This window comes from Trichosurus vulpecula, chromosome 5 (assembly GCF_011100635.1).
Source record: "Trichosurus vulpecula isolate mTriVul1 chromosome 5, mTriVul1.pri, whole genome shotgun sequence".
NCBI classification, from domain to species: Eukaryota; Metazoa; Chordata; class Mammalia; order Diprotodontia; family Phalangeridae; genus Trichosurus; species Trichosurus vulpecula.
Genome location: NC_050577.1, coordinates 135,324,208 through 135,337,581, shown reverse-complemented (window position 1 = coordinate 135,337,581; position 13,374 = coordinate 135,324,208). Strand labels below are relative to the sequence as shown.

Here is a 13,374-nt window from a genome sequence, read left to right as displayed (position 1 = left end):
TACACCTTACAGTTTGCATCCTTGCTAATTTTTAAATTAGTAACAAGAAGTTTAGGTGAGCAATTGCAGATGAGACGTAGCCATTGGATTGCACTGCATATTGCTACAAGTGAGAGAAGGACATCAACCAATCTAGAAAGAATTTTTCCTGATTTCAACATCAATCATACCCTCTGTGCTTCCATACGGGGTGCAGAATGCTAACATGATCTTGTACAGGCCTTACAAGAAGTTCCTCTTTTCCTTGTGGTAATGCTTACTCTTCTAAATCCCTGTGATTGAGAACCCTTCCCTTCCCTTCAAGGCTCAGCTCAAGTGCCACCTCCTACAAGGGTCCTTTACTGACCTGATCAGTTTTACCTATTTTTACACATTATATTCATATATGTATATGTGTGTATGTGCACGTGTACGTACACACGCATGCTGCTCACCCTCACCCCTGCCAAAATAATAATAATAATTATTAGCATTTATATAGTGCTTAAGGTCAGCAAAATGCTCTACAAAATACCTCATTTTCCAGGTGTGGAAACTGAGACAAGCAGAGATTAAGTGGTTTGTCCAAGGTCTGTGTACAAGTTGCTTCTCCAGACTAGAATCTAAGTCTGTGGCTCACCCGGATGATGACACTAGGCTCCTAACTGGCCTCCCTGTCGCAAGTCTCCCCCTACTTCAACCCAGTCTTCTACCCAAAAGCTAAAATGATTTTCCCAAGTACAGGTCTGAGCCTGTTACTCCTTACTTAAAACCCAGTAGTTCCCTCTTGCCTCTGGTATAAAATATAAACTCCTTCATTTTTTATTTGAGGCCATTCACAGCCTGGTCCCACAACGCCTTTTATTGTTTGTTTCATTATATGTTGTTCTATGCTTAAACATGAAGGGTCTCCTATAGTCTCCTCCTCAACTCCACCTTCCAGAATCCCTTACTGACTTCTTTCAAGAGTCAGCTCAAGCTCCGTCTTCTATAAGAAATCTCTCCTAATCTCCCCAAACTAAATTGTGATATATATGTACATATGTGTGTGTATGTATACACATATATATAATTCAACTCTCATCATTCACAGTAGATAGGTTCTATAAAGATACTATGAACCCTGAACTAGCAAACACCGAACCATTGCTCTTAGAGTAGGTACAGGGTTGTGACATTTTCACAGATTAGTGAATTTTCTCTTGCTTTTTTCCTGGATGGACTGTATTGTTGATTCATGAATATTAAACTCATGGCCAGCAGCACTGAGCTTAGGAACACTCGACAACACCGTGCTTGGGGTCCATTTTAAATGGCAAAATCACCTAATAAATAACACAAAAGTGCAACAATAACTGCAACAAAAAAATGTCACTAGATAGACCAAGGGTAACCAGGTGCCACCATGGACAGGGCAATGGGCTTGGAATCAGGAAAACTCTTCCTGAGTTCAAATCTGGCCTCAGATACTCACTAGCTGCATGACCCTGAGCAAGTCACTTAGCCCTGTTTGCCTCGGTTGCTCATCTGTAAAATGAGCTGGAGAAGAACATGCCAAATCACTCCTGTATCTTTGCCAAGAAAACCCCAAAATGGGTCATGGAGAGGTAGACATGACTGAAACGACTGCACAACAATAACAAATAGACCAGGAAAAGGACACTTGTTTGTGAAAGAAGGCAGGGTGTTGCCTTGTTCCGACTTCAGCTGAAACTTGCACATTGAGTGACTCAGTGTGTCCATGAATGATTGCAAAAGCACCTTTGAGTATCGATTTCACAAATACAAAATCTACAAAATCTGTGAATAATGAGGATTGACTATATAATGTACACATACTATGTGAATGCATATGCATACATGTATAAAATTTGGAGATATCTATCTATATGATTTCTATCTAAATTCTTTCCTTTGGTGATCTCAATTCCCATGTGTTCAATGATCGTATTTATGCAGATGACCCCCAAATCCATATGTAACCCTAGGCTATCTGGACAACTTCAGTACTGGCTTGTTAACTACCATTTACCCTGTTGGGAGGAGGAAATAGCAAACCACTCCAGTATCTTCGCAATAAAAGCAGAAATTAGGGTCACAAAGAATCAGAGTAGACGATTACACAACCTGATCGTGGTCTACATGGCTACAAAAGAAATCTTCCTAAGACAAGCCTGACCATGCCATTACCTTGCTCAAAACCCAATTCCTGGTGCTTCAAAGATAAAATACTAACTCCTCAGGATGTTATTTAAGGCCTCCAACCCCCATTTTGAGCCCTATTTCACACTCTTCTGCTTCAAATAATCTACATTCCAGCCAGCCTGTACTATTAAACTTTTCCCCAAAGCTGACATTCTAGTTCCTGCCTCCATGGTTTTTTTTGTTGTTGTTTTGTTTTGTTTTTAAAGCAGAGCCCTCTCCCATGGCAGGAATGCATGACCTCCCCATTGCAATCTCTCCAAATATTCTTGTTCTTTCAAGGCTGAGCTCAGGTGAGGCCTTCCTTAATTATCCTAGTTATCAGTGTTCTTTCTCTATTGAAATTACATTTTATTATATGTGTCTATATCCCTCCAGGATTATGTAAGCTTTCTGAGGGCAAGGACAGTTTGGTTTTTGTTTTCTTATTTCCAACACTTAGCACAGTGGCTTACTCATAGTAGGCACTTAATAAATGCTTGTTGAATTAGATTGAATTAGAGGGGTACAATGACTTGGCCGAGAACACATACTTAAATGTGTCAGAAGTAGGATTCAAACCCAAGTCTGCTGTTGACTTGTTTTTCCACCACGCCATACTGTATTTTGAAATGACACAAATTTTTTTTAAAAAGTTAAAGGGTTAAAGAAAGTAGATCCAAGGGGGCACTGAGTAATATATATACTTTTTTTTTGAAAGGGGCTATAGGCCAAATAAGTTTGGGAACTTCTGCCCTACAGCAAGGCAGCCCTGTTAAAAGGGAATTGATGGCTATTACCCTGAAGTACTTCAACCATTCTTTCAGGTTCAGAGTCCAGGTAAATAGAACCCCTGATTAATAAAACTGTCCATTTACCCCCTTTTTGTCTTTGAAAATGGTTGTGTTGCTGCATTACAGCAACACACAAAACAACTTTTGAATAAAGCTTTTTCATGATTGGGCCTAAATTACAATTCTAGTAAACCACTCATACAAATAAATAGATTCCTATATACCCAGTCAGAAGACCTAAAAACCTAATACAGCTTACCTCCTCCTCACTCTATTTCCTTGATCCTTTCTTTTCATTATCATCTCCTTTCCACTCCTTCCTACAATTTTTATCTTGTACATGGGAAAAGAGGGTATTTTTAAATGCCAGTCTCAGTATGTGGGGGTAGCATGTGTGCCAATGTTCTCTTAGCTCAGACTTTGAAAACCAATAAAAGAAAGTGAGTACAAATAGTATAAGGACATTGACACTCCTGTAGATGGGTCAAAATATTTCATTTTTTTCATTAATTTAAATCCTAAGTGAGATGTCCATGGATTTCAGAGAATCAAGAATAATGTGGCTGAAAATGATGTGGAGTCTAGCTTCATCTAGTTATCTCCACTAGGATTTTCTTAGGCATCACATAAAAGTAATTAGGACTACCCCTAAAATTACAATAATTATATATGGTTTACATGCGATTATCATGTAATTTAATCTCTGGAAATTTTGAGTTATAACATTGATTATAATTGTCAGCAGGTTTTCAATTTCCAGTTTTTCCTTTCGCCTACGTAATAAAATTAGCCTATATCCAATGGGTGTCAGACAGAGAGAAATGCGTAGGTGTTTTTTTTTTTAAATTGTAAAGAATAGCAAAAGTCACAGTGAGTAAAAGATTGTTTTCTTCTTGTCTTTCCTCCAGAAGAAAACAGATGTTATTGAAGCCACTCCAGATAAATGTTCTCTATTTTCCCTATACTTTCCCGCCTCCTCTAGGACCTAGATCCATCAATTATCTTCTCTCTTATATCTTCAGTCTTTCCCTCTTCACTGAGTTCTTCCCCTTCATCTACAAATAAACTCAGACCTCCCTTATACTAAACAAATAAATAAAAACTGTCCTTGCTCTAATTCCTCAAACTACACATTCTTCATTCTTCCATTCATTTAATTCATTATGTAAAGAATACCAGTTATGTGGAAGACAGTTTGATATTAAAAGTGCTCTCTTAGACATGATCTCCAAATGCCATTGTTTTTCAGGACTCATTCTCCTTGAGCTCTCAATAATATTGACACTGTAGCTCATTCACTCATTAAAATTTGACCTACCTTTGTCTCCAGTGACAATGAATTATTTGGGCTCTCCTCTGCTCTTTTCACTGACTTCTTTTTTTCTTGCTGCCCGCCCCCCCCCCCAATCTCCTACCCTTAGCTCATCCAGGTTCAGTCATCACCACCTAAGTCCCTTCATTCAAGTCCATAGCTCTCTTTCTGGATAATCCTACATTTCCAGCTGCCCACTGGACATCTTCCCCTGTATATTCCATCAACATGTCAAACTTAATGGCATGAAATGAATTTTTCTTTCCCCAGAAACCTGCTTCTCTTCTTGGCTTTTCCTATTACCATTAATAGCACCATCATCTTCCAAATTCAATGTTAACTTGTAACTCCTCCCTATTTTTATGCTCTGAATCAAATCTTGTCAATTCTCCCTCTGAAATCTGTCACATCTGTTCCCTCATTTCTATTGCCACCACCACCTGTTTCTCAGGTCCTCATCACTTCAAACTTGTATTATTGCTGTAGTCTGATAACCAACTTATTTGCCTCTAGTCTCGCCTCCACTATAAACTGAGGAGAGACTTATCTTTCTACCATATTGACTCTGTTGCTCAAAAAGCTACAGTGGCCCTCAACAGCCTTAAGTTTTGAGCTGTTTGGAAATGAAATGGCCTACCTTATAAAGTAGTGAATTTCTTGTGACTCACATTGTTTAAACAGAAACTAAAGGACCACCCGTCAGAGGGTGCAGAGGCACTTCCTGTATTAGTAGAAGATAGGATTAGATGGCCAATACAGATAACTTCAAAGATTTTAAGAGTCTGTCATTCTCCCGCTCAAAAGCATTCCATGGCTCCCTGTACCTCACTGAATAAAATCCATACTCCTCAGTCTGCTATCCAATGTCCTTTATAATCTGGCACCAATACGTACATCCTTCTAGCCTCACAATCTCTTCCTCCCTTATATGTAGCCTATATATATAGTTTAGCTCAAATGGACTATAATCATTAAGCATACCTTTGTCATCTGCTCCTTCACTCAATCTGGTCCTTTTCCTGGAATAGTCTTCCCCAAATTTCTGTTGTAATTCTACCCATTTTTTCAAAGCTGAGATTAAATACAACCTCATTGATGACAATTCCTCTTGTACTCCTAGGCCAAAGTCATCCTTCCTTCTGATTTACTAATGAACTTTAATTATAGCTCCCTTAGACTTCTTACCACATTCTTTCTTGTAGTTAGTCATGGCCCTCTCTTATTCCTAAACCCGCAACTGTCAACAACTGGAAGGTCTTAATCATTGTATCCCCCGGTAGTTCCATGCACAATGTCTTGTGCTTGGAGTGAATGCTTAATAAATATGTGTTGAATATTTTGAGAAGCCTTCTCTGGCTTCCTATTGCTCTCCTCAAATGACCTCATATTGACTTATCTGTGTACATGTACTATCCAGCATAATGCAAGCTCCTTGAGACCAAGGACTGTTTCATTTTTGCCTTTGAAATCTCATCATCAGCACAGCTCCTTATACATAATAGATGTTTAATAAGTGCTTAATTGAATTAACTAATGCATGACTGAAAGGTAGCCAGGGAAAAAACATCTGCAATACTGTTGTATAATACATTTCCCTGTTTCATAGCCAACAACTTCTAACCAAACTCAAAATCCTGAATTTCAGATAAGTCCCTCTGGCCTGATCCTCCCAAGTAGGAGTTTGGGGAGTGTCTTTGAATTGTTGATGGCCCCAGGGATTCCTCTAGAGGAGCTGAGTTGTGCTATGTCCTGCTCACTGTGAAAGGCCAGAAGACTGACACTTGTGATTTGACTTCTGGTTTAAAAAAATGGAACATACTTCACATTTTGTTATGTCTTTTTGATCTGGACTGTGTTTTCCAGCATGGAACTCCTTCTGTTGATGCGAATCATTAACTTACACTTTATTCTATTAGAGATTTGTCTATGGTGCTGAGAAGTTAAGTGACTTGTTTACAGTCACACAAATGGTATGTTAAAGAATTTGAACCCAAGTCTTTTAGGCTCTAATGCTATCACTGTACCATGCTGACTCATATATTTTGCTTAAGAGAAATTAGAAAATTCATATTCTCAAGTTCTACTCAGCATAAGACCATGCCAATAAATTCTCACTTTCTGTCCCTCCCCACCAAAGAATCTTCTCCCATATCAAAATGCATCTTGAAAATGGATATCTATTGGAAATATGTTTTGCATGACTGCACATGTATAACCTATATCCAATTGCTTGCCTTCTCAATGAGTAAGGGAGAGAAAGAATGTGGAACTCAAAATTTTTTAAAAAGCAATGTTATAAATTGTTTTTACACATCATTGAGGAAAAAATAAAATGTTAAATAAACACCAAGAAAAAAAGAAAATGGGTATCTATAACATCCTTTTGTCCTTCATGGATTATTAATAGTTAATAATCAACTTATTCTCTTCTTATGTTTACATAGTCTTAATGGAATTATCTGGAAATTCTGAGTCCAAATTCACTCTTCTTTTTTTTCCAAATTCACTTCAAAAACAAAAATGACCACCAATTAGTATGTCAGGATAGTCTGCTTTTTTTTTAATGAAAGAAAGAACATACTACCCAAATGATGTTCAGAGTTGGGCTTAACTTACTGAATAGTTCTAGAACTGTACTCACTTAAAACTTCTTGATAGAGACATAGATAGATATACACACACACGTGTGTGTACATATATTATATCTAATATATTATATATTTATATATCACACAATATATGATACATATATGCTACACAATATAAATTAATTATATATAATAAATAACATAATTATGATAATTATATATTAATTACTCTAAATTAATGAATTATACATATATAGTGCATAATATATACACATGTGATACACACATATAAATTATTATACGTGTATATATATACACATATATAATTTTTATAAAGCAAAATATTTAGAATATTTTCTTCAAATGAATTATGATCATGGATTTAGAATGGAAGGGACCTTAGAAACTTTCTAGTTCACCTTCCACATTTTACACTTAAGAAAACTGAGACCTAGAGAGGTCAAGTGACTTACAAAAAGTCACAAAGGTAGAAAATGGGATTTGAATCTACCCCTTTTCCATTGTACTATCTCTAATGCCCTTCTATCCTTTTGTCCTGTTCTTAAGCACCCAGTCATAATTTTCAAAGCCATTTGTCATATGTTCCATACCACATTTTCATGGTCCTTCCCAAGAGCTAGCAATTTGGTGATTGGATTTTCTGTGATCCCAATCTCACTGTCAGGAGGCACATGTCCATTCTGTACCAAATGGGTGGCACCTGTGGCTTGTGGATGAGTCAGCGTTAGGGTTGGATTGGGCAACTTGGTGTCAAGAGCCAGGTACTGCTTAACTTGGTGTCTCTGTGCTTGCTGTATATGGTACCTAGTTGGGTTTTCCACTTGTGTTTGGACCTAGAAATCAAAAAGATAAATGTTAATAGGTCACATCATTTGTTAAATCATAATGGCTAACACAGTCCTATTTTTAACAGCTGAATCATGACATTAAACACATAACATTCTAAAACACTCCAAGCCTTTTGTAGATTTTTGTAGTTGTCATGAGTTACATAAGGCTGTAATGACTTTACTATTTAGAAAAATCAATATGTGTCAGTGAGAGACTACTGGATTTCTTAACCTTTACAATACATCATTTGATGCCAAAAGCACTGGTAAAAATTAATTTCTCTCAAAATATTGTGCAAAAGAAAATGGCATGCAAATGACACAAAATTAAGTGCAAAAGTGATTGCCATAATGCAGAGACAGTGATAAAGAAAATTCTTAGGATCTTGCTGCTGTGAGTTCTTTACTCACCTTGTAATAAGGCCGATCAGTTAAATGAGGCATTGCTGAGTTCTGAAAAAAAGAAAAACTTTCAGTTCTAAGGAAAGCCTACTTCCAAATCAAATGCTGATCAAACAACCAGTGTTTGGGCTTTTGGAACCTACAAGTCAAAAGTGAAACTTTTTAAGCTCGCAGGTCATTATACAGTCAGTAATCTTGCTTACAGACATCAGTAGTGAAAAGCATGCCATCTTTTTGAATACTCAAGGCAATCTTTCCACATTTCAGACTCATTTTCACCAGCTCTGAATTTGAGCTCCTGTGCTCTCGTGTGCTCACGCACACACACACACACACACACACACACACTCTGCTGCTGGCAACTTTCCCCTCTGACTTTTTCTTCTACTACCCTATGATGTGAATAGTCACCAATTTCTAGTAATAAATTTTCCTCAAGTGGCCCATATGTGAGTGTGCTTAATATGCCCGGCATGTCAAACAATAGCAAAGGCTGCAGAACAGTGCTTATTTTTTTCTTTTTTATTCCAGCTACACAAACTACTGTTTAATTCCCTTAACATACATTAGCCCAGACAAATAGCCCATACAAAGTATTTTGCATTTAAATGAGCTAGTTTGGGGTACAATATTGTAGTACTTACTTTAGTTTAATTCTGTTATGCTGACATTTTTAGCATTATTTTAATTGTGTGACCATAAAATAATTTTTCAGTCATATAAAAAAGATTAAGATTGGTAATAAAGATTACACATATTACTAATTATATTGCTACGAGCTTTGAAGTTGTAAAATAACATTTCATTAAAATACCAGTGGGAATTTTTTAGGGTGGCTGTTTAGATTATTCTACAGTTTTAAGTTAGTCCTCATTCTCTTCACACATTTACAAAATATATTTCATAAATAGCATTTTCATACTCACAAATTAGAGTCCTCCTTATTATGTATTTTATATTAATATTTAAGGACATTTGTATTAGTTTTTTTTTTAAGAGTGCCTCTGGTTCAAAGGAAAGGATGTTGACTTCATCAGTTCCCCAGATTCATTCCAAAGCATTTATTAAAAGCCTACTGTACCAAGTGCTGTGAAGGAGACCAAAGACTCAGAAGACTCAGTTCAAACCTTCAAGGAATTTACAGTTTGGATAGGGCAACAAGACCTACACAAATCAGATAACTCAAGAACAAAACAAAAATGATTAATAAAGCTGTGCCAACCATAGCCAAAAGTAAACATTAATGGAGTCAAAGTTTTTCCAGAAAGTGAACTTTGAATGAGGTCTTGAAAGAAGTCCGAGCCAGGGCAATGTGGCAGCACTCATGTGGTGCATCTAAGGAGGAGGCCTTTCTTAATGACTTCTAGGGACTAGTGAAGTCTTCCTGGAATGACTTTATATTTGTTTATCTGTATTTCTCTAGTAGAATATAAGCTCAAAAACTGCTCCTTGTCTAGTTTTTAATCTTTGTATCCATAGCACAGGGCAGCTGCTGGTATGGTAGATAGAGGATTGGGCCTAGACTCAGGAAGACCTGAGCTCAAATCCAGCCTCAGACACTTACTAGCTCTGTGACTCTGAGCAAGTTGCTTAACCCTGTTTGCCTCAGTTTCCTCATCTGTAAAGTGAGCTGGAGAAGGAAATGGCAAACCACACCAGTATCTTTGCCAAGAAAACCCCAAATGAGGCCACAGAGAGTTGGACACGACTGAAATGACTGAACAACAAAAACAAATCCATAGCACCTGGTCCTTGAAAATTTTCTTTGTTTTGGGGGAATTTTTTTTTTGGGGGGGAAGGGCTGAAGCTGAGGTTTCATTGGTGTAGGGAAACTCCTAGTGAAAATATTATCAATTTTAATAGGTAACTATCCTGCAATTTAGAAAATTGCTTTCAGAACTGTGAGATTAAGTATCTTACTCAGGATTACATAACCAGTAGGTGATGGAGGTGAACCTAAATCTTCTTGGGCGACTAGATGGCACAGTGGATAGATTGCCAAGCCTGGGGTCAAGAAGACCTCAGCACAAATGTGACCTCAGTTTCCTCATCTGTGAAATGGGGATAATTAACAGCACCTAAGTCCCAGGGTTGTTATAAACAACAAATTATATAAAATCTGGAAAGTGCTTTACAAACCTAAAATGCTACATATCAATGCTACCTGTTATTCCCTACTCTATGAAGCCGGATCTCTTTCTGCTACAGCATGCCTCTTGCCTTGCAGCAGGCCCCTAATACAGAGTCATCAGACTGAGTTCAGTTAGGTGTATTTATATGGAAAGCACTGCAAATGGGGAAAAATAACCTAAGGAAAAGGAGAAAAGTAATAGTCAGAATTACTGAAGAGAAACAATCCAGAGGACTTCTCCAAAAAGAAAGCTGCACCCTCCCCCTGCCACAGAACATGAGACACAGTCAAAGATGAACTAGAATGGAACTAATTGTATTTCTCTATGAAGCATTTGCTTATTTGTAGTTACAAAGGATGAAACTTGGGCAAGTAAGGAGGCTCATACGTACATCAGTCCAACACGGTGGGCTAAGTAGAGAGAAGTTTACCGTACATAGGGCAAGCGCGCCGTTTCAAAATATAGGCCTTTAGAGAAGTCTCATTAGCAGAGAGCTTCTTAGTCTTTTTTTGTGTCATGCACTAAGGATGTAAAAAAAAATCATACATAGCTCTTTTTGATGCGGCCCAGAATTGGAATTTGAGGGGGGCATCCATCAATTAAGGAATAGCTGAACAAGTTACAGTATACAATTGTGATGGAATATATATTGTCCTGTATGATGAAGGAAATGGTATCTGAGAACCCTGAGGACACTAGTATGAACTGAGCTAAAGTAAAGTAAGCAGATCTAGGAGAATAATTTGTTTATTCACTGACATTAATATGGTAAAGACAAAAAATTTTGAAAGACTTAGGAACTGACTAACCACAATTCCAGATGAGTCAGGAACCTACTTCCTGATAGAAAGGTAAAAGAGAAGTTGAGGAAGGCATCCACATTGTAGATCTGGATGACTGGAAGCATAGTGGTGGGTGGTTCTGTTTTGGATATGTTGAATTTGAGCTTGCTATGAGATATTCAATTAAAGATTTCCTAAAAGCTGTTGGTGATTTGTGACTACTTCAGGAGAAAGAGATTAGGGCTGGATATGTTGATCTGAGAATCATTTGCACAGAGAATATCATTCAGCCCATAAGAACTCATAAGGTCACCAAGTGATACGGGAGAGAGTAAAAGGGGAAAGGATCTAAGACAGAGTCTTAGGTAACACCCATAATTTGTAGGCATGACAGAGACTGGAGGTCCAATGAAGGAGGTTGACCAACTGTAGTTGGACAGATGGGATTAGAAATGGGTGAGAGAGCAGTATCACAAGAGTCTGGAGAGGCAGGGGTATCCAGGAGAAAAATGTAATTGACGGTATCAAAAGCTATAGAGAGGACGCAAAACATCAGGATTGAGAAGAAAAAACCTTTGTGTCTGACAATTTAAGAAATAACTGGTAATTTTAGAGAGGGCACTCTCTAGCTCGATTTCAAAGTGTTTAGAAGAGAGAAAAAGGACCTACTGTAGATGTCTCTCCCTCACTCTCACTGTCTCTCTCCATACACACACACACACACACACATGCACACGCACATTTACATTTATATGTTTCCGAATTATATTCCCAAACAATTTTTAACATTAGTTTTTTTTTTAATTGAGTTCCAATTTCTCTCACCCCATCTTTCATCTCCCTACTCCCTGAGACTGTAAGCAATTTGATAAAGGCTATATATATATATATATATATATATATATATATATGTATATATGTATATATATATATGTATATATGTATATATGTATATGTATATATGTATATATGTATATATATATATGTATGTATGTATATACACATGTACATATGTATATATGTACATATGTATATATGTACATATGTATATATATACATAATCATGCAAAACATATTTCCATATTATTCTTGTTGTGAAAGAAAATATAGACCAAAAAAAACATAAAATAAAGTGAAATAGTATGCTTTGATCTTCATTCAAACTCCATTAGTTCTTTCTCTGGAGGTGGACAGCATCTTTCATGAGTCCTTTAGAATTGTCTTGGATCTCTGTATTGCTGAGAATAGCTAAGTCATTCACAGTTGATTAGTAAATGGCTTTCTCAGGGTTAGCTACAAAGGAGAAGGGAAATATTCGATGGTAACTAGCAGAAAAAGTAGGCTCAAGTGGAGATTTTTATGGATAAGGGAAAGATGGGTGTGTTTATAGTTAGTTGAGGAGCCAGTTGGTAAACAGTAAAGAGGGGGGCGGGAAGAGGATAAATGTGGGGGCAATCTGCTGGGAAAGACAGAAGAAGATAGCATCAAATCACTTCTTCCTGAATCTCTCAGCATGGCTCCTTTTAATCAATTCAGCAAGAAGGGGTAGCCCAGACTCTGAGGCCCTGTCCTACTATGAAGACTGAATCATTCATTCTTAATGGGATATCGCCTCAACCCTCTCAGGTAGGTGTGCCTCTTGAAAAATGTCAGCCCAAACTTTTAAGAAGTTCCATTCAGCTTAATAAACAGTATATAACTTGCAAGGTAGCATTACATAATAATAATTTGCATTAATGAATGATTTTCTAAGTTTACAAAACATTTTTTCACAATAACCTTGCGATGAAGGTAATACAGATACATACCATCATCCCCACTTTACATACAATGACATGGATGCTCTGAACATGTCAGCCTATGATCATGAACTATATCTGCTCTCTCCAAAGTCATCAATGATCGCTTACTGTCAAATCTAATGGTGTCAATACTCATTTTTCACCTCACCGCAGCCTGTGACACTGTTATCACCTCTCTCTTGAATACTTCCTCTTCTCTATTGTGACATTATTTGTGACATTATTCATATCTGGTTCTCCTCTTTCCTGTAGGATCATTGCTTTTCAAACTCTTTTACTCAAAAGTCATCCCCTGTGGTCCTTAACAACAGGAATACCTTGAAGCTCTATCCTAGATTCTCTCCTCCTCTTACATTGACATCTAATCAACTCACCCGAGATCAACGATCATCTCTTTGCAGATAGCTTCCAGAGCTACATATTTAGTCTGAGTCTCTACCTTTAACTGCAGTCCTGCATCACCAACTGAGTAATGGACATTTCAAACCGGACATCCTGGAAACATCTAAATGTCAACAGATGCAAAACACAACTGCCCCTCGTACGTGAAA

The 13,374-nt window shown here is 37.3% G+C and overlaps 1 protein-coding gene across 1 annotated transcript in view; it reads right to left on the bottom strand.

The window, feature by feature from the left end:
• TFEC (transcription factor EC) overlaps positions 1 to 13,374 on the bottom strand; it is a 205,604-nt gene that overhangs the window by 31,631 nt on the left and 160,599 nt on the right. The window contains exons 2-3 of the mRNA XM_036760636.1: positions 8,117 to 8,158; positions 7,466 to 7,708 (exon numbers count right to left, since the gene is read on the bottom strand). Coding sequence (XP_036616531.1) covers positions 7,466 to 7,708; positions 8,117 to 8,158 — 285 coding nt within the window. The remainder of the gene's footprint in view (positions 1 to 7,465; positions 7,709 to 8,116; positions 8,159 to 13,374) is intronic.